At 39.1% G+C, this 27,933-nt stretch overlaps 1 protein-coding gene across 15 annotated transcripts in view; it reads right to left on the bottom strand.

Moving 5' to 3' along the window:
- ELAVL2 (ELAV like RNA binding protein 2) overlaps window positions 1-27,933 on the bottom strand; it is a 169,248-nt gene that overhangs the window by 57,305 nt on the left and 84,010 nt on the right. For 9 of the 15 annotated variants that reach the window (XM_070480734.1, XM_070480727.1, XM_070480733.1 and 6 more), the window contains 2 exons: window positions 22,622-22,712; window positions 19,608-19,851 (listed from right to left, as the gene is read on the bottom strand). In XM_070480734.1, coding sequence (XP_070336835.1) covers window positions 19,608-19,851; window positions 22,622-22,693 — 316 coding nt within the window. In that variant the 5' untranslated portion in view covers window positions 22,694-22,712. The remainder of the gene's footprint in view (window positions 1-19,607; window positions 19,852-22,621; window positions 22,713-27,933) is intronic. The other 6 variants (XM_070480735.1, XM_070480737.1, XM_070480738.1 and 3 more) reach the window with 2 other exon arrangements.

Here is a 27,933-nt window from a genome sequence, read left to right as displayed (position 1 = left end):
TTGTTGTCTCATGTACCCATGAATCTATCTTATAAGCAGGGTACAGGTAAGAAATTTTATTCAAGAACAGTACCTCAATTTTACTTCATCTTAGCAATTTCTAAAACGTCTTCCCTCATCCTCTATTACTCAAGTTACTTGACTACTTGCTTATTCTCACATATGAGGCTCACTCCTGGGGAAGGTGCTGTATTTTCATGGCAAGAGATTAGTACAAAGGACCATCTGATGCAGAAGTAACATCTATAGACAGAGCTGCTAGGTTATTGGGGGCCATATTACAAAATTCATGGCAACTCTACAAACACATTTCAAGAACTGGGCAAAGACAGTTAACAAAAGAGCTCACATTCATACAAATCCATCTTTTTGCCACCAAGTGTCCCTAAAAGTCTTTGTAGGTATTTATTGACTAAGCCAAAGCCTTTGACCGTGTGGATCACAACAAACTGAGGAAAATTCTTAAAAGAGATGGGAATACCAGACTACCTGACCTGCCTCCTGAGAAATCTGTATGCAGGTCAAGAAGCAACAGTTAGAACAGGATATGGAACAACAGACTGGTTCCAAAACGGGAAAGGAGTACGACAAGGCTCTATTTTGTCACTCTGCTTATTTAACTTATGTGTGGAGTACATCATGAGAAATGTTGGACTGGATGAAGCACAAACTGGAATCAAGATTGCTGGGAGAAGTATCAATAACCTCAGATATATGGATGGCACCACCCTTATGGCAGAGAGTGAAGAAGAACCAAAGAGCCTCTTGATGAAAGTGAAAGAGGAGAGTGAAAAAGTTGGCTTAAAGCTCAACATTCAGAAAACTAAGTTCATCGCATCTGTTCCCATCACTTCATGGCAAATAGATAGGGAAACAATAAAAATAGCGACAGACTTTTATTTTGGGGGGCTCCAAAATCACTGCAGATGGTAACTGCGGCCATGAAATTAAAAGATGCTTGCTCCTTGGAAGAAAAGTTATGAGCAACCTAGACAGCATATTAAAAAGCAGAGACATTACTTTGCCAACAAAGCTATGGGTTTCCCAGTAGTCACGGATGGATGTGAGAGTTAGACTAAAGCTGAGAACCGAAGAATTGATGCTTTTGAACTGTGGTGTTAGAGAAGACTCTTGAGAGTCCCTTGGACAGCAAGGAGATCCAACCAGTCCATCCTAAAGGAAATGAGTCCTGAATATTCATTAGAAGGACTGATGCTGAAGCTAAAACTTAATACTTTGGCCACCTGAAAAGACCCTGATGCTGGGAAGACTGAAGGCAGGAGGAGAAGGGGGGCGACAGAGGATTAGATGGTTGGATGGCATCACCAACTCAATTGAGTTTGAGTAAACTCTGGGGGTTGGTGATGGACGGGAGGCCTGGCGTGCTGCAGTCCATGGGGTCACAGAGTCAGAAACAACTGAGCGACTGAACTGAACTGTCCCCTGAAGAAACGGGGCCAAGGAGTTTATGTTCTCCTGCTACATCTAAGACCGAGATCCATTAAATGATAGCTCATCAGTGACAAAAGCCAGACTAAAAGCACACTCTAATGCTCACCCCTATGACTCTACCATCTACCTTGCTCTTGTTAAGTTTCACAAATAATTTCAGGTCTGTGCAGTAGAGTAAGCCACTTTCATTAAAGGAGCATCTTATGCTGGAGAATGTTACACAAAACACTAGGTATTCGACGACAAGTACAACACTTAAATGAACATTTCACCAAACACAAGTCCTTACCTTATTCCAGTATTCAATAGCCCTCAGTGTCCAGGTATTTTCCTATTTTGTTGCTGCCAATTTCTTACTTGCTATATATAAATGAGCAGGGCACTAAATAATTACATATTACAAACCAATCTTCTTTATTTGGGGGAAAAATTGGAAGACTTTATGTATGCTGCTAGAACATTGACTAGTTAAGCCCTATCTCCAAAAATAATGCTCATTCTAGTTCTCTTAGTAAATACTAACATTATTAAAGTAGTCCATATATACCTAAATTATCAATCTTTAAGCAAGAAACCACACATATATACTCTGAATTGCAACGCATCCCCTTAACCCAAAAGCCTTCTATATTTTATCTGGGATCTTGATCCTCTGCTCCTCCCTAAAATGTTACATCCAAGACTAAAGAAGTGGAACTTGTTTTATGGTTTAAAAAGCTTCATCATCTTACAGTTGTGACTTGCGTATGTGTAAAAACCCCAGATACCTCTGAGATTTACTTAAAATTCAGATAAAGACTGATTAGTTCTAAACAGTATTCTTTTGAAGCAAGAAACCAAGGCAAATTATTTTTCATAAGCCTCCAGCATATGAAAGATTACATTAAACATGTAATTTAAAAATTCAATTAACTAACTATTCTATGTTACTTGGCTATCTTAATTATAGCCCTTCTACTGTTAAAACATGGAAATTAACCCATAATTTCTCTCTTCCCTAGCAATTCAAGACTCCTGGTTGAGAAATATTCAGAAATAAAAAAATAAAGGTTAATCCTAGTTATAACTATATTAGTTATCAAATTCATCAAATAATTGTCCTTGGTCAAATTTTAAATCTTACCATAAGATATAATTACTCCCCAATCTTGACTGATACCTCAGCCCTCAATTTCATCATTCTTTACAAAGCTAAGGTGTTCTTTCATTTTAATTTTCTATCATTTTCATCTAAGATTTAAAAAAAAAACAAAGAGAGAAGCAAAATTTCTAAGGCAATTTGAATCAAGGGACCAAGAGCTAAGTTAAACTTTAACAATTCCCACAGGATTTTTGTTTTCAGAGTGCAGAATCTACAGCCTAATTAAGGTGTTATTCAAAGATTTTCTGTATCATTTCCTAAAACCTGGTAATATCCTGGCCAAGCCATCCTTCTTCTCACCTTCATGCTGTGTTTTTACTTAAAGCTACTCGAACAGATATCCCATTCTAATCCTTTAAGCTTACATAAATACCCTAAGAGGCTGCAAGGTAAGGACATAAAATTGATTGGATATTATTTCAAACAAGAGTTATGATTCTGCATCAATGATTAGTTAGAAATAAATATACTAAAATTAAGATTAAAAACTAGAGTTTGATCTTTTCAAAGGGAACTGAAAGCCATTCCAAAAAAAAAAAAAAAAAAAACTGATACTGACAATGTATACCACTGACCCCATGGAACACAGAAATATAATACCTCTAAGCATACCTACCTATGTTCCCACATGACTAGACATCAATGGGTTTTAATTAAATGATGACTAAGTAAGCAGAGGGAATAAATGGAGATCATTCACAAGCAAGCTTGTTTTTCTATAAGGTCTATGACTCTCATCAGTTGCTATAAACAACAGCAGCCACCAAACAGTACTGACCTCTGAAGATTAAAAGCCAGAGAAGAAACACCCAGAAAGACCAGCTGAGTCATCACTAAGAATGCCATCACTACTGGTCATCTCAGCCAGTCTTCAGGGGGTTCTTGGCTACACTCGAGGAGAAAAAGGCTGACCACAAAACGTAATGAAATGGGAGAGAAGTCACAGGATGTTACTTAGGAGAGTATATTATTAATTAGCTTCATTGCACCTATGATTTTTGCATAATTATACTTGAACTTTGGTTTCCCTCCAACGACGACAACGTGGATCAAATACGAGTCAACTATTTGAAAGACAGGGACAAATGACTTTATAAAATACACATTCATACATACCTCACAAAACAGAGACAAACATCTCTACTGATAGCCTTTGTTTTCCTCAAAGCTAAGTCTCAGGGCGAGTAAGCAGTTCTCTTGGGCAGTTCATCTACTACAGACATGACAAATTTAACAGGTTCAAAGGAGGGAAAACTGTGACCCTGGAAAATGGTCAAGATGCAAAGCCTAGAGGATTACTGGCAATGCAGAGTACTATACAAAAAGGGGTAGTTGGGTTTTTTTGGAAGTGAAAAATAGTCCTTAAACAAACTTCAGACTCAAAGGTTAAAAGCTGTTCCGAACAAACCAAAATAATAAATCACAACACCTTTGTATCCATGAAGCAGTCTGAGGACTCTAGACTGCAGCTTAATTTCTGCCACAACACAAATGCTTTAGAGAATCTAGTTGAACACATATGCTATGTTAAAGAACTGAAAGTTCATGAACTGAAAGTTCAGGTTAGAATAATACAGGTATGAAAGGTATCCACCTAACTGGAAATGTCTTATGGCCTGAGCCAGAAAAGGGCTCAATCTCCCATTCTGATTCAAATAACTTCCTAATGGAAAACGTTCTGGCCTAAATGAGGTTTTACCTAGAAAGTGAGGCCAGAATCTGCACCTTTTCTGAGAGCCCTCTGTGGAAAGATGACAAGCTCAAATCAAGGACTTCTAAGCAATTATAAAAGTTACTCTTCTGAGTCAAAGTGGTACCAACTCCACCCCTCCAAAAAATCAGTAAACTTACTTTTGGGTGTATTGAAAAGTAAATTTTGACAGAGACGGAAATGTGAATTAAGCAAAAGTTGTTTCACTAGAGTTCTAGAAGTAACATAAACTGACTTCATCTAACTAGCAAAAGGGAATTTATTGGAAGAGGTACAGAAATTTTTAGAATCAAGAGGAGCTAGGAACCAGGCTCCAGTGGGCTAAGCAGTGAAGAGAGCCATCATCCCAGAGGTAAGACAGACAGCGTGTCTAACGAGATGGGCCACCATCACCATCTCATCCTTCCATCACTTCCCTGAGGTTCTGGGAGAAAATACCTAACTGATCTTACCTGGGTTCCATACTGGCCCCTTGCCTATACTTAAGATAGGGGCAGAGAGAGGAAAGAGATTATCTCAATATGGAATGGTCATAATGAAGTTAGACAATCCTCTCGGATACATGAAGGGTCTTATAGATTTCTCCATACGAACTGAAAAGAAATACCTCTCTCATTTCTGTTCAATAAAATGACTGCATCAAAGATTCATCCATCAAATGCAATAATCAATAACTCACTACTGAGCCAGACCTTCTCCAAATCACACTCCTGATGTGGAGTACACAGGAAGAACTGCTGCTAAATCCTAGCTCCAAAACAAGTCACTGTTTAGAGCATTCTTCATTCCCCTCTGCAAACTATGACCAGTTCCCTCCAACTCAAACTCACCTGAAAAATAAGGTGCCGATAATGTAAGAAGTTAGATCCGCAGAGTATGTTGTGACTCCGGATCTCTTAAGAGACACAGCCACCACCCTGAAATCAAGTACTCAACCCTGGCAGATGTTCTGCAGTGCGCCAATGTTCTCAGTTAAGAAAAGCTGCTAACGTGAGCCACCTTTGCCACCAGCAGCTGACAAGACCTCCCAGCCCCAGAAGTCACTCTTCCCTATGGCAAAAAAGAGGCCTCCGGACGCTCCCCACAAAGAACACAGTGTGGGGAAGCCTGTACGAAGCTGGAATTAAGACCTTAAGCCATAAGAAGGATTACCTTTAAAAAATTATTTTATTAACACCTCCACCACAGGCTTTCTTCCAACTCTCGACTGGTGCAATTGCTCTTAAGTTGTCAATAGCCAGCATTTGAAAATAAATACAGGCAACAAGTGTGGAGTGATGTCCCTGTAGCCAAGCAGGCATTTGGCAGATGCCGAGAGAGAAGGCAAGAGGCCAAGAAATGGGACCTAAAATTTTAAAGGGAGACTGCTCTACTCAGTAACACAGAATCTGAAATAATGTAAAGGCAGAAACAGGCCACAGACCACCTGCCTCTACATTCAACCTACATCAGCATCTGTCTCCCAAAGGTGCAGCAGGAAGATGCTTAAGGCTTCCTTTACTATGGCAATTGTTCCAGTGGTCTAAAAAGGGATCTCCCTCGCTGGATCTTTTTTTCTTTTTTCTTTTTTTGGTGGGTGTGTGTTTCTTTGTTTTTTAGGGGAGGTGGGATGGGATGGGCAAAAGGAATGCTAGAGGAGGAGGAAAAACAGAAGGTAAAGCTAAAACTATAGAAGAGAAATTCTACTTTTTCCTCGTTGGCTCCTTCTATTGAGCAACAGCCTTCGGCCAAGAGTGCCTTCAGGTTCTGAGCAGAAGAAGGGTGAAGCAAGATAAAGAGAAAGAAGACTGAGGCCACTGCCCTGTGTCCCAGGACCCCGCACAGGTGGCTGTCCCTGGGTGGCACACCTCTCCAGGAGAAGGGGAGGGAGACGAGTATGACGGCAGAGAGGACTGCTGAGGCTCGAAGCTGCTTGGTTCTCTTCCCTGAATCTACTGCGTGTGCCCCCCACCCCGTCCTCCAGGGGGCCTGCCCACATGCCATGGAGCTCGGAGGCAACTTCCAAGGACGAAAACAAGCCCGAACCAGGCTGGACCACTGCAAACAGGCGAGATGAAGTCCCTGCAAGGAGCAGGCAATCTGCTGAAATAGTGTACAAATTCACTCTTTTCTTCTTGGATACTCCTTTTACGGGGAAAGTGGCAAGAACCAAGTTTGAAAACAAGAAAATATTTCAAAAGGAGGGGTTGGTTCCTGAAGGCACAGTGAAATAAAAGGAAATTAAAATGTGCAGAAAAGCCCATGGCCCAAGACAAAAACTTAGCGTCTCTTAAAACAACTGCTATAATTTACTTTTAAAACACTTTGGGGGACTTTCTTGCAGGTGCAGTGGTTAACACGCTGAACCTCCAACGCAAGGGGCAGGGGTTTGGTCCCTGGTCAGGGAAGTCAGATCCCACATGCTGCATGGCATGACAAAAAAAAACTTTGGCATAACGTCCTGCTCAGTGTGAGAAGCTGTGTCTGACTCTGTGACCCCCACACACTGCAGCCTGCCAGGCTCCTCTGTCCACGGGATTCTCCAGGAAGAATACTGGAGGGGGTTGCCATTTCCTACTCCAGGGATCTTCCTAACCCAGAACTCGCAACTGTGTCTCTTGTGTCTCCTGCACTGGTAGACAGATTCTTTACCGATTCACCACCTGGAAAACCTTGGTATAACAAATACCGAACTACTTCACTGTTTTACCCAGAACAGACAAATTCATAGGGATAAAAGTACAACGGTGGTTGACAAGAGCTAAGGGAAATAGCGTGTGGAGTTACGCTGAATGGGTACAGAGTTTCAGGTTGGAATGATGAACCAGTTCCAGAAGTAGTGGTGATGGCTGCCTAGCACTGTGAATATATTTAATGCCACACATACACTTAAAATTGCCAACATGGTCAGCTTTATGCTGTGTAGATTTTACCGCAGGTAAATTTTTTTTTAATTTGTCATGAATCAATGTGATGTTATTCATGTTCGTTGTAACACAAGTAAGGACAAATCTCCAAAAGTGCCTAGTTACAAGACTATCTACCATCTGTATCTAAGTCAACAACCAATTCTCTGCTAATTACTATAATGAATGTCAAAAAGCGTTTTTGTTGCTTAAGCTACTTATTTGTTAATTAGTGTACTGAGCATTAGAAATGGTGGTTTCATTAGTAAAATTAAAGGTATTCAAGATGTGTTAAACTAGGTTAGAGACTCTATCCAGCCTTCTATCAACAGGACACAAGAATCCAAGGAATCCAAGGGGTCTTTCACTTGTACACTTACGGACAGAACCTGAACATGACAAAGTCCTGGATTCAGCCTTTGTTCAAAAGGATTTCTTTTTGCATGATGCAGACAGGGCACAGATCCCCACCCCTGGAACGCTGTCAGTCACAGTGAACATTTCATAAAAGGTGTTCGAAGCACCTCAAAAAAGAACAGAGAACTGGGACTTCCATCAAGCTTGCAAAGCAATTTATCAGTCAATTACAGCCGACTAACTTGATGCCTGTACCTATGGCAGAATTTAGTCTTAAGAAGCAGATAAGCCTCACCCCTCCCTCTTTAGATGTTTGTTTTCACCTAACCAAAACTACCTAAGAACTGTATACACTAAATTAAGCTCACTGGCAGCATCTTACCACTGCCCCACCAAAAAGGAAGAGGGACTCTTAAAAAGTCTCTGTCCAGCCCTAGAAACCAGCAAAGAATATTAGATGCCCTCCTTCCCCTGATAGCTACGTCCACATATGTTGTTTTCAATAAACACTCAGAGAACTAAAATCTCTAGTAAGATCAGGGAACCTAAGCTCAGAAGATTTCACATTTTGATTTTTAAGAGCTCATTAGGTCTGTTTTTAATGTCCCCAAATATGGAATTGGAGGACATTACTGCATTGAAAAATGATACGCCATCATGCCTTTCTGCAAAGGCTTTCAATTTCCAGCACTTACAAAAAGAAACACGTTAACAAAAAACACAGTAACAAATCAATATTGACAATTCTGTATTTTAACCTGATTATAAAATGAAAGAAGGGAATTAACCCCTGAAATAAATGCCCAGGAATACTAAGAGTTAAAAAAAAAAAAACCCTAGTTAAATATCTTGAGCTTAAGTATTAGATCCCAAATCATTTTGCCTGAGAAGCAGAATGATTCTGCACCATACATGTCAGAATCCCTTGGCACTATGCTGAAGAGTTAACTTAGCAGTTATGTTCACAAAGGAGAAAGGTCACAGACATCTAGGGCTAGATAAGACTTCAGATCATTTAGGAAAGCACCTTTATTTTACAGGAGGAGAGAAGTCAACTGATTTGACATACCATAAGCAGTCGATTTAGGTACATTTTATTAAAGTGGACTGAAAGCAAACTGTAATTCATTTTAGTGATATGAAAAAAGCTCTCAGAGACAAGTACCAGGATCAGGAAGAAGGATTCAGAACACAGTATCCTGGAAGCTACTGTGTTAATGACCCAGTGACTTCCTTAAGACTGAATGTAAAGCATCAAAGTATGAAGAAATAAAACTGCTCCCTCAGGCTTCAGTGATCTTGAATACAATGAAATAATTCTGGTTTACCTGTTTACAAGCAGCTATGCCTTCTTTAAATCTTTCTTAGGATAAATAGCAAAGGTCAAACAGGTGGTGAAGAGTCAAGGGCATCACCACATTTTCTCTACAAAGTAATAGATAACCAGATCTATTACTGCAAATGAAAAAATGCAAATTCTAGTTGAGCTGGAGTGGAGGCTGGGGATAGATACAGGACTTGTGAGCCATATCAACTCCCTCTTCAAAATCAAAGCATTATGTAGAAAACAGTTTCAACAAAAAGTACAATGATGAGGAAAGAACTCATTAAGAGCTAAAAATAAACTCTAATTCACAATATGCATAAGGATTTAACAAAAAAAGGAAAACAAGATGTAAAATTGCATCTGCTAAGTTAACCATGCCCTCATGGAAATTACCACCCCCCCCCCACCCCGTTTACACAAACTGGAATCTGTAAAGTCTGTGATGACTGAATAAGGCAATGCTTTAAACATTTTCAATGAATATTTCAACAAAAGAAAACCAAGGGACAGCAATTTTTTTTCCCTAAGTCCTCTGATCTCCTAACACTGCAGGAACACTGGGCTTCTTAACATCCAAACACACAGATATCTTCATTTCTCTTCTTCAAAATCTTACTTGATGAAATCAGAATATATAGTACTGGTATTTATGATTTACATTAAAGGGGTATTAATCTTAAGGAAGAAGCTATCAGTAACAGTGAAAACAAGCCTCAGTTAGTTTTCATCTATCTGATACCTCATGGCTCAATTTAACAACCTGCTGACCTTCCAGGCCAGTTAACAGTCCACTGGGGAAGCTTGGCTGAGTACCTTCACATTTTTAAGTCAAGCTAATTCATTCTGAATAACAGTTACACAATACCACACAGAGCAATAACTCTACACTCCAGTGCTCCAGCTCACAGAGGCTGGTGTAGTATCATTAATCATCTTTCTGGGCTCCCAAGTCCCAACTTGTACTTCCTAGTCCCACTTTGTCCCATCCCTAGAAAATCAATTCTGTTGGTCAAGTCATCTAGAAAGCAAAGACGAGAAAATGTTTTGCAAACTTTCCACATCATGAGAAAAATCTAAGAATTCTAAGACAACCAATTTATTTGTTTTTTCTTTTTTCAATTAGTTTGCCCGGAGGAAAACAACATCTCCAACTGTCTTCTAACTGAATGAATAAGGAGCTGGGGAGAGAGAGAAAGAGTACCCTTATGTGCTAAGCACTTTACTGGAAGAAACAAGTTCAGAGTCAAATAACGCAAACAATGCTACAATACAAGGAAATGGCTAGGCCTTTATTTGAACATAAGTGCAACATGTTCTTTCTAGGCTAAAACCTTGAAAACCTGTGCCCCTTAGCCCATCTCCCTAGCAGGGGATTTGAAGATAGCACTCATTTTGTCTCATTTCTTTGTTAATCCCAACAACTTGATCCCAAGTTAAGCTAGTAACAACCCTGGTATACACAGGGGTTTGGTAAATCCTATTACCACTGCATTCAAAGTCCATTTCACATGGAAAGATGGGAAGGAATGCTTACAACAGAATTTAAACTAAAACCCCCCTTCTCCCCTCTTCTTTTGAAGTAGCCAAGCAGTCTCCTGAGCCCCAAGAGGCTGAGATGGCTGTCTCCCCTCCTTGCACTCAGCCCGCCCCAGGTGCTCTGGGCTTCAGGGCACCATATTCAACTTTTACTGTTTGGATTCCAAAGAAATGATCTTCATCAGCACGGGCACGGCATGCTAGGAGTGGATCACAGCTGCTCTGAAAGACAGGAAAGCCCTAACGGTTCTTCTGGCTGAACAGACTTACTCTGCCCTGGCTGGGGGCTGGTCCAGGCCAAGTCCCAGGACTGCACTGGACAGGGAGGCTGTGCCTGAGACCCTCTGCGAGGGGCAGAGGTCCTCAACCGGGGCCTCTGCGGTCACCCGTCAACTACCTGAGGTGGCAGGAGGGACTACTGGGTAGTTAAATCACAAAAAAGGTAGTTTTAAATGAGACTCCAGCTCTTCACAATACATGGGAGGAGCTGCCAGTGCAGCTTCAAGTTCCTCAAAAAATGTATGAAGATACCATCAGCCATAAAGGGATATCCAGTGATGTCAAATACTGATGTTCCGGTACTTAAAGAAGCAAAATCAGATACATTAGTAAGTAAAACATGCTAAGCAATTCCCTGGCAGCCCAGTGGTTAGGAGGCTTTCACTGCCACAGCCCAGGTTCAACCCCTGGTCAGGGAACTAAGATCCTGCAAGCCATGCAGCACAGTGGAAAAATTATTATTATTATTATTTTAAGTAAAATATGCTAACCGAGCCACTGCACAGGCCCGACAGATCAAAAGATGCTCACAAGTAAAATGCCAGAAAATATTTTTTTAAGTTAGTGCTTTTACCTGTAAAAAGACACTCATGGTTTTCTCAGCTCTCAAAATTTAGTAGGAGCAGCGGACTCAAGTGAAAGTCAAGCAACTTAAAACAAGCACAAAAGAAGGAGGTGTATTCTGAAGCACAGCTTTAGTTTCAATGATCAACTATTCTGTTCAAGAAACACTTAAAATGCTCCAACAGGTGTAAAATAAAAACACTTTGCTGTACTCATAATTTAGAAAGTTAAAAAAGCAAGGGCAGGTGCAATAGATAAGGTAGTAAAACAGGAAAAAAAACACCATCAAAAGAAAAACAGATTGATAAATCAATTGCATATCTGAGAAACAGGATTTTAACATTATATAGATTAAAAAAGAGGAAGGATTCCTGGATCAGAATTTGTTCTGTATGTTCTCCCATTTACTTCACCATCTTTTTTCTCATCTACATTTTCCATCATTATGATGACAGCTACTAAAACTGAAAATGGCTTCTATTTTACATCACTTGATGTACACATGCGTGTATGTATACTTTTTCCAAAAATACAAGTAGACAAACACTAGAAGAAACACCATGGAAAGGTCTGAAGAACAATCAGGCCATTCATATCTTGCTATGATTTAACGGGAGAAATCCTCACAGAAGAATTTCAACTGTATCCTTAAATTTGAATACATTAACAAAGTTTGTGTTTTGTATCAAACTAATTAAGGGAAAAAGTCAAGGGCATTAAAACACTATGTTCCAAATCTACTGGCAAAACAGGTATGGTCATTCTAGAAGTCTCAGGGGCAATAAGGACTAAAAAAGTACAAAGTCAAAACTCACCTTCATTTAACCAACAGATTCAATCTCACATTCGCAGTAAAGTGATAGGAAGGGAAAGTGTTCATCACTCAATTGTGTCTGACTCTTTGTGATCCCACAGACTGTTAGCCCACCAGGCTTCTCTGTCCATGGGATTTTCCAGGAAATAATACTGGAGTGGGTTGCCATTTCCTTCTCCAGAGAATCTTCCTGACCTAAGGATCGAACCCAGGTCTCTGACATTGTAGACAGACTTCACCATCTGAGCCACAAGAGAAGCTCCTCAAAAGCTGCTGGGAAACTAGGTAACCTGTTCTTGGGAGTTACAATACACTTCATTTTTTTTTTTTTCTCATGCAATAAAACAAAGCAATACAAAGATCACCATCAAGAAAAGAGAGAAACAAAAATACAGATAATTTACAAATTAATTGAGAATGGTTCTCTTTCAAACTTGTCCATATCCTCACAATAGATGTTTTTCCTTTCAGAAACTAGTCATTTAAAGGTTTCATTACCACAGACTATCAGAAGAAGAAACTTTTCTGTTTCTGTTTGCTAACTGAGAGTTAGTCTTATTTCATAAACAAGAGAGTTAGAATATGCCCTGTCCCCACACGCCAAAATTGGAAAAGACCCTGATGCTGGGAAAGATTGAAAGCAGAAGGAGAAGGGGGTGACAAGAGGATGATGAGATGGCTGGATGGCATCACCAACTCCATGGACATGAGTTTGAAAAAACTCCAGGAGATAGTGAAGGCCAGGGAAGCCTGGCGTCCTGCAGTCCATGGGGTCGCAAAGAGTCAACAGGACTTAGTAACTAACAACAACAACAATCAGAAGAAACTCTGTTTCAGTTTGCTAACTGAAAGTTAAACTTATCTCACAGTGAAGAGAGTCAGGATATGCCCTGTCCCCTCATCCCAAACCATGGCACTTATAGGCACAAGGATTATTTTGAGTTAAAGGCAATTAAGAATCAACAGATGCAGGAAGAGTACTCTTCTCTGCCCTAGCTTTTTCCGCCTAAAAACAGGTTATAAATTTCCCTTGTGAAAGTGTTCCCCTCTCCTCTATCAGGAAAAGGAGAGTCACTCTTAACCAATGGAGATGGAGAACCAGCACCAAGATGAAGCTGCATAAACAAACCCTGCTAAAATCGTTCTCGTCTTCCATTAGTTTCCCCCTATATATTTTCTTGGTCACTCCCTGCAGTTTATCCACCCTCAGAACCCAAATCCCCTCTGCTTTATTAAAATGGTAAACAAGCCCCAGAGACTAGCCACTTCTTTGTTTCATTTCTTTTCTGTGAACTCCCAATGCATGTGAAATATTAGTAAAAACAGCACTGCCACGTCTCCTGATACGCCCTTTTCTCCCTGATTTTACTGAGATACAGTGGACATATAACACTGTGTAACTTGTCTTTTGTTAGGTTCAGTGACTGGGGGCTTGCAAATTAAGAGGGTACAGGGAAAGTTTTTTCTCCCTGAAAATGAATAAAAAATTAAAATGAAAAAAATTTTAAAACCAATGTATTTAGTTTCTTAAATCCTATAATCAATACTGACACTTTGAAAATTATTCTATAAAACACCAAGTTAAAGGTCTGAGTGGAAAAAACAAGCATAAATTTTATAGTTTTCCCTAAAACTTTATAAAAAGCTCAATTTGTAACATCAGATTTTTGAAATGACTGATTAGTCACGACCTTTGGAAGAAACAAGGGTACACAGAAATGTAATTTTAAGATATACTGATAAATAGTTTCTTCAATACCATATTGATAGTTTCTTAAATACCATATTGATAGTTTCTTCAGTACCATGAAAAAATAAATTTCATCTTATTTTATATGAATTTCATTTTATACAAATTTAGCCACTAAAACCTAAAGATGGACATATTCAAACGTATTATATTCCACAGTTAATATACTCGGCAGCAATGCATTTACCCTGTGCTGCCAAGTTTTCTTGTTTTGCGAACACCTGGGCATACGCCCAGCCTTTGTGCCAAATTTCTAACTAAATACACCCAGAGTCAGCAAAAATGAGGGATTTATTAAACTATCATCACCCACCAACTCACTCAACCACCCTACCCTTTTCAACCACTTGTCTGCAAGAATCAGGATTCTTAACCTCTCGATACTATAAATAGCTACAACTATCAACTGACTTAAAGACTGTAACTGATGCACAAAACCACTTTTCTCAAATTAATGTTCATCACAGCCTTGGGCTCACTGTGACTGACTTCATCACAGTTAAAAAAAAAACAGCTATTAAATTTGAAGGTATGCATTAGACTAATAAAATACCATTTATCTCTTTCAATCCTGAGGAGCTAAGATTGCTTTTAAAAAGAGGGGGAAATACCATGCTGTCAAAATAAAGTTTGAAAATCATATTATCCTCATAAAATAAACCAGCATTAAAAACTAACTTTCAAGTTCTCAGGAAGCAACAGAGACTTAAGTTAAACCTAGCTAAGATCCCTCATGTTTTATATGAGACTTCACCACATGGGATCTCAGGAAGGGTGGCGGGGGCGGGGGGAAGAGGTCTGTGTTCCTACCCAAGGCACTGCCTGTCCATAGATAATCTACATCTGCAAAGCCCCTCTTCTGGGCCCCTGTAACTGGTGTTTCTTTATGTCTGTTTTGGCCTTTGTTGTCTGAAAGCTTCTAATTGGCAGCTTGCGGGGTCAGCACAGGACCCACCTCAACAATTCCTAGGGTAAGAGCGAAGCTATCACATTAAGATGTGAAAGAGCAACACTCATTTCCTGAGATCTTCAACTAGAATTCTCTTATCTTCTCTTTTGGAAGGAAAAGTTAACAGCCACAGAACAAACTACCCCGTTGTTCTGAAAACTGATTACACACTTACACACATGTGCGCGCGCGTACACACACACACACACACCCACACACACACCACACCACACACCCCCCCCCCCGCCCCCCCAGCACGCGTGCTCTCTTCTAGGGACAGGTCGGGGATTCAGAAAAGACACAGCCCAGGGACTTCTACACTCAGTGTTTCTAGCCCTGAAACCCAAGAGATCAAAAGCTGGAGAGGGAACAGCCCCTGAAACTTCCGTCCGCCATACAGCTGGGCGCTGCAGTCACACCCACCTGCCCCACCCACTTCCAGCCAGAATTCAGGCAGACCTGGAAACCCCCGGCTCTATCATCTCCTGCAGAATGTTCAGGAAAAAGAAGCTGTAACGCCCAGGTAATGCCCACATTCCAGGCCCTCCCTGAGCAGACTGATGCCCTAGGTAGGTCTGGGCTGGGCCCTGGAACTTGCGTTTCTGACAGTCATCCCAAGTGATTCCAATGCAGGTATTCTACTGACCAGACTTTAAATACCGAACTGCCTCCCCCATCAAATCACTGAGAGATCCTTCTTGACAACAGATTTTCAAGGCCTCTGAAGTCTTTATTCTTAAAAATTTCCTCAGGTAAAGATGTGCAGCCAGTTACTGGGCTAGACTACCTAAACTGACAATCAGGGATTATATAGTTTCTAGAAAGGCATGGATGATCATGTTAGTTTTATGTATCCCTCAGCCCTGACCTTCAAAAATCTTTCATTCTCCTCTCGTGGAAGACTCACCACTCACCAGATGATGCCCCTGTGTGATCCTGGAAAAGTTACATGTCTCAACAGAAATTCAACTGCTGGCCCTGTGCTAGTTTTTGAAGAGTAAGTTCTGGCCCTCCAACAAAAAGGCAAGGAGGAAACACGCTCGGAAAGAATGAGAAAGCCAGAATTAGGGTCCCCACTCTGCCATTTAATAGACGTGTATCTTGAACTCGACATGTCAGCAAACCTAGGTCTCTCATCTCTGGTCAGTGAGGGAGTTGGCTAAGGTCACCTCAAGGGTTTTTTCAACTCCAACGCTCTATTATTCATTTCCTGCATCATAAAATCCATTTCACTCCTCTAGAATGCAGCATCAGCAGGTGTCAAGGACTCTGAAGTGCATTTGAGAACTCAGAGGGACCGACCGACGTCAGCTAGGCTATACAAACAACAGCTTCTCATAATTAATACCTATAGATAGGAAACAGGTGAAGCATAAAGCTGGCATGAGCCCAAAGCAAGAGCCCAGCAAACAACATGATCAATAGAATTTCGACTAGTGAGAAGATTACTGTATTTGAAACTGAAGATGTTTTGTAATGTAGTTCCCTAATCCTCATATCAAAATAGTGGATTAATTTGTGAACACTGACACAACCTAAAAATTGTACACTTTTAGGACTTCGGAAAGAGGCACATACTTTCCTAACTAGGTATTTTGTACTTAAGATATAGTTTCCTAATTTTAGCATTATTTAAATAAAGACTTAATAAAAGTGAAAAGGGGGGGGCAGAATTTAAATTTTCTTCACACAGAGTGATTCCAGTTTTCTTACCACACAATTAAATGCTCCTACAAAATCAGCGAGCAGGAGCTGGCCCACTAGCTCCCCCAGGAAATAAGACTAAGTTGAATAATTAGAGTGACTGAAAAACTCTGTCCCAACTGTAAAAGCATATACTGAAAAACTGCTCAGGACGACTAATGCTGAATACCAGAGTGGGGTTCAAATCCCCACAGATTCTTTCAAAACCTTTCAGAAATATGTTAATAAGTAGCTTCTTCAGAAAATACGCCCACTTTGCCAAGTGTAACAATTCTAAACCCAGTTTCAGAAATCTATGTACTAGACTACTTTGTTCAATGCAAGTATTTACTAAGAAACTCAGAGTAACACAACAACAAAAAAATCTAAGGTAACTGTTTGAAGCTAAAGGAGTCAGAACCTTCTGAATGCTTATTTAACCCATACCAAGAATAAGATGTTAGCGGTCCAAATCAAAACAAGGTTAATAGAAGAGGAACTAAGTATTCTAATGTGTCTACTCAACTTTTTAATTTATAGTTCATTATCATGGATGTTCACTTCATGAAACATGTTCATATTTTATTGATGTGAACAAGTTTTATGGCAGAATTACAGATTGTCTGATAACTAGTTAGCAAATGACTTCCAAAGTAACACGTTCAACAGAAATCTAGGGTCATGGAGATACCACCCCCTCCCCAGAGTTCTATGGTTAAATAAAATGGGTGGAACTGTAAATCAAACTGGTTTCTTTACTACAGGATTTTAACATAGTTTTTAATGTTAATGATCTGCAGTATGGTTCTTAAGTGGTAAACTATGGAGTGGAGTTTTTCTCAAACTTGTCTGTTAGTGGAACACTTGTTTTGAGGAGTATTTATGACTAAATCTCATGGAACTAAGTTTAGTGAAAACAACTTTCGATTTTTGGTGCTTACTATTCATTTCCTTGGGTACTTGGTTTGCTTATGAGAGATTTTAAACAGAAATTTTACTAGGATGGAAACCTTCATTATCCAGCTGTCTATGAAAAGACCAAGAAGTGGGGGAGAGAAAGAAATGAACAACAAATATTAACACGCTTTGGCAGCACCTAAGTATCTAACCATGCACTTTGTATTATCCATGCACTGTGGTTCTATTACCACCATCCTCCACATAAAGCCAGAGAAGCTAAGGGAATGAAGACAAAGAAATCAAATTTATCCAATTTGCCACATAACAGCTCTAGTAAAAGGTTAACAGAGAGTAAGATAATTCAAGACTGACCAGAGGTAAGAGATGAAAATCTGTGAGATGTTTCCTGTGGGAAAATGCCTAATTCAATGCATGACTGAATGACTGGATGTATGATTTGTTTACTGCTTTCATCTATCATAACAAAAAATGTGACCTTTACAACTAATTCAAGCATCATTTTTAAATAAGATAACTAAGCAGTCAAACCAGAACCCTTATCATTTATATCAAAACCTTAACACCATTTATCACATTTATGTCAAAGAGGCTACAAAATGCACACATAAAAAGATGCTGTTTTGCTAAAAACATAAAATTCAGTATCAGGACAGACACATGTTAATAAAAAGTCTTTTTTCTCTGTCTTTCCCAACTTCTCAATAACTTTTTTTTTTTTAAACAATTTGAAGTTTTCTGGATTGTCACATGCTTTGTGACTAATGCAAGGAAATCAAGTCCTGTGTTGTATTTGTTCTAGTCATTTCTATTCAGGCTATATATTGTAGCTAATTTTTATTTGCAATTAATTTATTCAAACTAAGTAAATACTTTTCAAAATAAAAAAAAGAAAAAAAAAACAATTTATGTATACTGTTCACACTAATTTGGGGGGGGTGGGGATGGAAAAATATTATCCATTTTTTTACCAATATTCAAAAACAAAAAACAAACCTTCCTGATTATCATGGTGAACATCTAAGTAACATAATTAGTTAAAATATTACTATGGATTGATGATAAACAAGTCTTACTTAGTTTTTACTTAATTTTAATGAATAAATTCTTTCTGTGAACCTCAATCTGCAGTAAATACGGCCACAAGGCCAAGCCCAGGTTAACAGCTCTAAGGCACTTTGGAGACAATAAGCCCTTCTCTCTCAATGAAAGAACAGCTAAAGGTATCATCCCATAAAAAGCCACAGCTGACTCCAGACCCCTCCCTCTACCTTCTGATTCATTTTACCAAGTAAACCTGAAGCTGAAGCCAACAGCTTACTTGTCCAAGGTCATATGATCACAGTTCAAATTCTTGGTCCAACTTCTTAAACTGCTTACTTATTTCAAATATTTAGTTTAATATTCTGGTGATAACCATTTGATATGCACTACTCATATTTAACAATAACATGAAAAAGCTACAGAGTCTGTCTACACTTCATCCATTTTCACTGTCTGCAAACAACTCCTGTATCAACCCTTCTATGGCCAAGAACACTTACTCAGGTTTTGCTTTATTCTAAAAGTTTAGTCAAATCCTCCAAAATACTAAAGAGATTTTCCAGTACCTAATATTCAAAATGTGCCATTATTAAAAGCCAAATTACTCATCCTTTCATTCTTATCTTTTAAGAGGAGCACTCAGATACCACTTTTTCCTTTCTTGTTAACAGACAGAAGCTAAGATCTTGCCATACTGAAATTGTATCTGTACAAATATTTATACACTGACAATGTTAGTATTACCACTTACTTGGTCATATATAAGCAAAACTACCGAGACTTAAGGAAAAGGACATTTTAAGGTCATTTTCCTCTGCTAAACACAATTCTCCTCTCATTTCTTTGTTGAAATGTTAAACCATGCAAGCTCAAAACTAAAGGTTAACATGATGCTTGCGGCTCTGGATACACGTACAACTTTGAAACAATTTCAAAGATGTTATTGTATAGTTCAGACTATATAAAAGTTCAGTTAAATATATACTGCTCATAAAAAATATTTTATGCTTTGAAAGGAAAACTTAAAACTCTCTAAAACTTAAAAGTTTCATACCGCTGATGTAGCTAAATAACAGAGAGAGAAAATCGAGACGTGTAAAATTCTAGCACTGAATGAATCATAGGCAGCAAACTTATATTCTCACACCTTGAAACATAATCATCTACATGTGAGGGACCTTATCTAAAACCGCATACCTGTTATTTTGTCTCTTACGAGCTTACAGGACTCTATCTCACCGATGCTCCCGAAAAGACTCTTCAGCTCCTCCTGGGTCATGTTCTGAGGAAGGTAGTTGACGATTAAGTTGGTCTTGCTGTCCTCTGTGTTCCCGGAGTCAACTGGTGACGAGCAGTTGTTGTTTATGGTGGTTGGACCATTGGCTGTGTTATTGCAAGTTGGCCCATTAGACAGTTGTGTTTCCATGGCAGCAATTACCTGCTAAAAACAGAGAAAATAAGAAATGTCAGAATTCATGTTTCACAAACTATTAGAGATTCCATCCAAAAATTTAAACACTTGTCACTAAAAAGTCGTCCTGTTGAAATTACAACAAAGCTTCAAAAAGTACACCACCTATGCTAACTTTTACTTCACATTAAGCTATTCAATTTAAGATCACAGCTGTACGTTTCACATACATATTCCATACATGCACGAAAGCACAATTTACATCTTTAACATTCTCTAGAACCCCATTCTGGATCTATTCACAACCCTTACTCACCTGCTGTGTCCACAGAGTTGAGGAAATTTAGTAGCAAAGGGCACAGAATTAAATTCTAACTAAAAATACCAGAAAATAAGTGTTTAACATGCTACCAGAAACAAAGGGAAAAAAAAAAAAAAAGAACCCTAACTTTGCAGAGATATTTAGTTAGCCTAGGAGTTTATTCTAAAACTGACAGACATCCATTAATTAAAATCAAGGAGCAAGAGTACTTTGAAAAATTAGAAATTTGTCAACATGTACTGTTTTGGTTACATATTGAAAATCTTTTTAATTGACAGTATCTTATACCTCTATCATTGGTAAGAAATAAGAAAATAGTAAATGTCTTATGTTAGGATTTGCAGGACAACTTGGGGAATAAACTGAGTACTTAGCGGACCCTGTGAATCTAACAAGCCATTCTTGTCAACCTTGGCAGCTAAAGATCACCAACAAGGCAGCTGATCTACAGCATCAAAATAAAATCCCCAAACAATTTCAAGTGATATTCTGCCTTGACTCTGACTTTAAAGGAAAAAAACAAAGCAAAAAAAAAACCTATCCAGTTCACCAAAACAACAGTGCAAATATGTTCAATTTTTGCAAACAGACCAGCCCAAGGAATTTTCATTTGAGCACCTAAACCTGTTGAAAACGCAAGTGATAAGGTATCTATAAACTCCAAATACAGAATAAACAGTAGAGTTGGGGAAAATGGCCTCAAACTGTTCAGGCTACTTTTAAAATCACTTACTAAGCAAACTTAGATCTAGTTTCCTAAAAACCAATTCTATGCTCTTTGAACGAGAGTTACAAACCACAGCCCCAAATTCTCTAAAACTATCTTCCAAAAACTCTCTACTTTAGAACCCAATATTGTGGGGGAATCCAAAAATCCAAGCATCATTGAAAGGATTATCGTTCATATTCCATCCATCTTTCAGCTCCACAAAGAGCTACAAAACTGACAATCCTGAATTGACAGGATGCTAGTTTTAGGGAAAGTTTAACATACAAAAGGCAAGGAATTTGAGGTAAAATTTAAAAAATTTAAAAAAAAAAAAAAAAGCAAAGTAGAGGCAAAGGCTGTTACAAGAAGGGAGGGGGAAAAATGTCTTTTAAAAAGCATATTGCCTAAGAAAAATAAAAAGGGCACAACCATGGATAAGCAAACAGGAAGAACTCTACTGCCAAGAGATGTTTCTAAAAGAAGGCAGCAAAGGGCAGATTGAGACTGGTCAGACTGGACAAGGGCTGTGCCGTCAGCATGAAAAACAGGAGACAAAACTCCAGCCTATCTATGAAACAGCAAACCAACTATAACCCCTTCCAAAACTTCATTTCCTTTTCAAAAGAAATGGGTTGTTTACTCTGCAAGCTACAAAATACCTCTCTCAAGTATGTATTTTCAGAGGTGAAGAGAAATAAAGAAATGTTTGGAAATCTGTATTGGGAAAAAAAAAACCGGAAGCAATTCAAGATATGCATTTTATTATAATTAACCAATTTATCTGAAACTGCAAAAGGAGGTTTCAGATTTGCTAATAAAGCATAACCGTTCCAGTTTATAGAATATTAGCCCAGGGTCACTCTTTCCACAGGAAAATGCACGTGAGATTAACCTTTGTCCAGCAGTCAGGAAAACAATGATCTGCAAGGTGAGAGTGGCCAAGGCCAATTGAAACAAATCACTAATCAAAAACTTAGGGTATATGTGGAGACTACATGAGACCCAAATACGAGGTTCGGACTAAAGCTCACTGGGATGGCATTTGAAATATAAAGTGTTCATTGACTGAAATTAGCAGGATTTAGCAAGGACAACAAACACTCCTCACTTAATTGCACATTTATTTCCATGTTCAGGTGGCAAGAATGAGCTCCTAAGCCAACATTCAAGTGAACAGCTGCAGTAGGCTGTGTGCGCTGAAAATTACAGCATCTCTCAGCTATAGGACCATCTGCTCAGAATAAAATGATACTAATGTGCTATATTTTACAAATAATGCATATTCCATTGATAGGCTCAACACAACTGTTCACAGAATGCAAACTCTTTCAACAGTTACTGGGCAAATAATTTTCAGCCAGATTTACAATTTTGACATTTTTTTAAGCATCAGGAATTGTAAATAACTTCAAAATTTAGTAACCAAAAAAATACATAGTAAACAGAATGAAAAAAATTACGGTAACTTAGTATTCAGACCATACCAAAACTTTTGTTTTTTGTTTTTAAAAAAGCTTGTCACTCTTTTGAGGCTGCACTAAATCCTAATTAAGATAATAAAAGTTACATACAAAAGCAGGTTCTGATGCTACATATACCACTAAAATTGCAATGTGCTTTACATCCTAATGATGGCCATACCACAATAGGTTAAATGTAAGAATAATTAGTATGCCAAATGAAAAGTTCAAGTGTTTGGTATGGCCTCAGCACTCCTGCAACATGCTAAAAAAAAGTAGCCTACAGAATTTAAGAAAAATCCCACAGACCCCGGTCCAAGGCTCTGCTGCCCACGAACCACTTCTAAGCAGAGAAGCCACATCACACAGTCTGACTGCCATGTTAGTTTGGAGTTGCCGTCTGCAATATGGACACAAAAAGTACCGTATGTTAGATGAGCAAGATAATGCAACAAATCAGTTTGTACAAAATTTACAGTGATTGTATTGATATTCCCAGCACGTCCATGCAGTGTGGCTTAATTGAATTTGAGGCAATTCCAATCTAATCTTTCCAAATTCATTTTAACATGTAGTTTTCTTGCACAAATTAAGCATTTTTAATTAAGAGCCTGATTTTAAAACAGTATTAACTAGTTACCTTGACATCTATCCTAAAGAACTACCTTAAACCACAACTTAAAAAAAATGTTTTTCCATAATAAAAGGAAGCAAAACACTGCATGCTGTCCTATCTCTTAAGGATGTGGGAGAAGGGAGGAAATGTGAATGAAATTATATTTATAGTGAGAAAAGGCAGTCATGCAATTCATTAGTGAATGCCTTGCATAAAAACATTCTTTCCCCCAAATATCAGATGGGCATTAAGAAAAGCTATATTTGCCCACACTGTTACATTATACTATAAATGATCCTTAATCCTGGAGCTTAAAATTAAAAGTGAATTGAAACCCTGTGAGGTTATTCTGCCACTACAAAGAATCTCTAGGAGTTTTGCTGAGAATTGTTCACATATACTAAGATGCAGTAAACCAGCATCTTTCAACTGAAATAACTGGACCAATAAACAGGATTGTTTGGAGTAATGTCTATATAGGATGTCAGCTTTGTCCCTAAAGGAAATCAAGTGAACGTTTTTAATATGCAAATTGTAAAGCCAGCACAATGTGAAATGAGTGCTGCTATGAGGAATCCAGTATGGTTAATGGGCCATTTACCACTTAATACAACTGCTCCAATCCTAAACAGAGTCACAAAGTTGGCAAAGAAACCAAAGTTTACATTTTAGCCATATATGCAGCTACTTTAAATGGTCAACATAATATTCGCAAAAACTTGGGTCTAAGAAAATAAACAAGCAACAAAGGAGGGCTGAAAATGTCTTTTACTTGCATGTTTATGATTATAAAAATTTCATCCTTAGAGAGAAACCTGGCTGTACATGATTTACTCTTGATGCATATGTGATGAAATTTATAACACGTGACAATGGATTCCATTTTCTGGCATCTACCTAAAGGGTTTAGCATACTCTTTACGGGATGCCATAAAAATGTTTTACTCTTCTTCCCTTCTCCCACTGTTACCAGGGAATTCAGTCTGATTGTTATGTTCTTTATTTTACAAAAAGAAAAGGCACTACTTATAGTTGAACTGAACCTGTGAAAAAATAAGATGCTTTCATAGCCATGATGTATCGATATTTTGGTAAGAATCTAATTGTGATTAGACTACATGGGTAGAACAGTTAGGAGGACCACACCCAACAGGTTAAATCAAGCTTAAATGTATGTCCTCGATACCCTGAGGAGTTAATATCTAAACATTCATCACTACAGAAAACCATAGATTCAAATTTAATGGCCTCATCCCTTCCATTCCACAGGAAGCGGACGCTAATGAGCTAATCTATTGACACCCCTCTTTCTGAAAGCCCCAGGGAGGCGAACAATCACTTTATTGCACCAACTAGCTAGGAAGGCTGTGTATGGAAAATGATTCTACTGCACTTTTACATTTCAAGCACCCCAGACAGATTCTCTGCTTGAGGCAGACACATACCTTTATGGGAAGTTATAAATAAGTTGCTCACATGGCCCTTACCTTTATGCTGGCCAACAATTCAGTTACTAAAAATGTAAAGCTACTTCCCCTTCACTTAAGGACAGGCAATTCTGCTCTACTCAGTCTAGCAGAGACAACCAGGCTGTGCACTATTTATAGATTCTACTGGCTCTGAAACTCTTTGGAAGCAAAATAAAAGGCCATATTCCAGCAACATAGAACCATTAATTTTAAAGCTTAAAGAAAGTGTTTCAATGTATGTTCCCCTCTTAATTTAGACATCAATTGTGCCAACTAAGACTACTTTTTCTCCCGTCATTCTTCATGAAATCATTTATGAAAAGGCACTTGAGCATAGATCGATCTAGACTATTCTAAACTTTCCCTGGTTCTGAGAGATAATGATGAGGTGTCAACTTGGTGGGAATATGGATTTTAAAGGGTGGGGTGGAGGGCAGCGGAAGAAGTGGCCTTTATGTTTTCACTTATAGTTTACTTCCAAATTTCCAACAAGATTTTTTAAATGGAATTCCCGCCCCTCCTTGTTTTTACTTAAATGGCCTTCTGTATACTTTAATATCTTAAGTTTCTCACAATAATGGATTTGGGGAAACCAAACCGATGCTAATGTTTGCTCACAGCTGGGAATAAGAGTTTCCTGGTTACATGAAGAAAAAAAGCAAAGTCCCTATTTTCCAAACGTCCCAATAAAAAATTCTGAAAACTAATTAGCTTTTTTCCTATTTTCAAACCTCCTTCAGGAAGCCACCAAACAAGACAGGCGGTTAATGAAGAAAGTCTGAGAATTCTCATTAAGTACACCGTCTGCTACGGGAAAAACAGTTTCCGAGACCTAGAACCCACTTGATTCCGGGATCAGATCTGTGTGGTTTAAAGGCACAGAAAAGGCTCCTGCACAATTCTCATGAGGACCATCTATGTGCACCAGCCAGTCCACTGAGACGTATACCATCCTGATCTGGGCCCTCATTTCTTATCTGGACCACCAAATTACAGCCTCCCAAAGCTTCCCTCATCATCCTAACTCACACACTACCCTATTTCCAACAGACTTTCCTAACCTCTCAAGAGTTCTCCGATGCCTAGCAAATAAAGTGCAAGCTGCTAATATTAAGAGCATATAGACATCTGAGATCCTTGACAATTGCTTTCAGCAGGCTACTTAGTCAAGCATCTAAAAATATGAACTGCTCCTGGTCTTTCATGCAGTCACGGTACACCGAAGACCATACATTCTTCTGGCTTTGCCTGTACAGTTCCATCTGCCAGAAAGGCCCCCAAGTCACACCTATTCCATATCCAGCTTTGAGATTTGTACATACTAAGCAATCAAAATTATACTTAAGGTCAAGAGCAGTTCCTTTAGGGAAAAAAAAAAAAAAAAACTCGAGCATGAAGGGGCAATCACCTCTCTAAATAGTATGCAAACTTGGTAGCTTGTTTTTCTATCTCACTTCAAGTATTTCAAACCACAGATAATTATGAAAGCATATTTTCATTTTTTTGGCTCACTCCATCAGCCATCCTCACCCATTGAAATCTAAATTCTTGTTAAATGGCACAACAAAGGAAACTATCTTTTGAGTGATCAGTTGTATACAGTCATTTCACGAGCCTGCTATGGCTACCTGACCACTACAAAAAAGCCAGAAACCAAGACAAATCCAAAAACATGCTACAAATGTGCTCCAAGCCTCTGGCCAACAGCGTCATCAAGCTGCGGTGTCTGGAACCTGGGTCTAACTTTAAAAAAAAAAAAAACCAGCAGAAGCACAGGTAGATGTGAAAAAAATTAAATTTTAACTCAAATGTACTTAAATACATCGGGATTAAGTTACAGATCTCAAAGGGTTTTTTAATTGACAGAGACTAGAAAACGTAACAAACATAAAAGGTAAGATCTCTAAAAAGAATCATAGCTAGAGGCAAGGACAAGTATCTCATACTCAAAAGGTCTGGCTGGGATGGAGTGACCTTGGATACTCGTTTACAGCTAGAGGGTTCTCAATACCTCGGCTAACACAGAACCGGGGCAGCATCAGTATAACGCAAAGCCTTTCCTCAGACGACACCAAACCTCTCTAAAGACAAAGTCACAAGGAGCAAGGAAGCAATATCTCTGACATTTAAGAGCCCCGAACCCACTATGAAAAAAGACAGCAGCCATGGCCAAAAGGCATGTTCCCTTGAGGAACTCAAGGCAAGGAGCTAAAGCTCTGGAAATAATCAGCGAAGTGAATAACAAGAGTTCAAAAATGAGAGCTGGGTAAGCAGCAAGGTGGGTCATCTGTCTAGCAAACACCATGCCTACAGAATGTTTTATCTTTCCCATTCAAATCACTAAACTGGCATTTTCAGGATACATTTCAGCTTTGCTGAATGAAAACAATAGAAGGGTCAACCAAGCACTCAAACTCAACTTCTGACGTGATGGCTACCAGAATAAGCCATTTCTTTGTTTTCTTTAAACCTCTTCACTTTGCTGTGTGGTTCCTAAAGGAATAAAGGTTTGCAGCTTTAAACTTCACGGGATATCCTCAATCCTGGAATCCCTGTCAACTCCCCGCCCCACTCCCATACTATTTTAGCTGCCTCCAGCTCCATGGATTCTTCAGCCTTGCTGAGCTCAGATTTTTGGCCTTGGGGCCAACAGGGTCCAAGAGCTGCCAGAGACACTGCCCCAGACAGCTGCAGGACTCACAGGGAGAATGTTCTTTGGCAGCGAATGCGAACATTTCTCTTGTCTCTTGGCCCTTTATGGCCCCTACAGAGTCCTTCTGACGCCAGTCTTTCTGATTTCTGAGGTTTTGTAGTTGTAGAGCTGGCAGAATTAAAAGCTTTGAGGTGAGAGAGTAAATATGAGTTTAGGGGTCGGTCCCAAGTCCTTCCCTTCATTCTAGGTCCGCATCAGGCTTCCACGCTGGGCAACACAAAAGCAAAGATCCTGTGGAAAAGATTCGCCTAAGGTTTACCCTGTTCATCCACCCATTCATTCAACAAACATCAGTTCACAGCTCCCACAAACTAAGGACTGTCCTACAGGCTTCAGAGACAGCAATGAAGAAATATCCTGGAGTGCACATCTGCAATAGGAGGGGTCCACATGTATAAAACTGTGTATTAGCCGGAAATAAGTGTGCTTTGGAATAAAAGAAAATGTAGCGCCGAGTAAGAGGGCTGAGAATGTGGAGATGAAGGATGGATAGTTTCCAATATTAAACAGGAGGTCTCAGTGAGAAGGCAAGCTTTCAGGCAAGATTTAAAAGAGACGTAAGCACCCCTGTGGTGGGCAGAATATCAGCTCACCTTAGATGCCCACATCCTCAACTCTGAAATATGTGGCTATGTTACATGACAGGGAATTAAGATACAGACAGAATTAAGGCTGCTCATCAGATGGCCCTGAGATGGGAAGATTACCCTGGATTTTCAGTCGGGCCCCGGATAATCAGAAGAGTCCATGTGAATGGAAAACGGAGGCTGAAGAGCTGGTGTCAGAGTGATACAACCCGAAAAAGACTCAACCCACAGTCATG

Source organism: Odocoileus virginianus, chromosome 18, assembly GCF_023699985.2.
Source record: "Odocoileus virginianus isolate 20LAN1187 ecotype Illinois chromosome 18, Ovbor_1.2, whole genome shotgun sequence".
NCBI lineage: Eukaryota > Metazoa > Chordata > Mammalia > Artiodactyla > Cervidae > Odocoileus > Odocoileus virginianus.
Note: the sequence above shows the minus strand (reverse complement) of the source record. Positions and strands in the feature narration are given on the sequence as shown.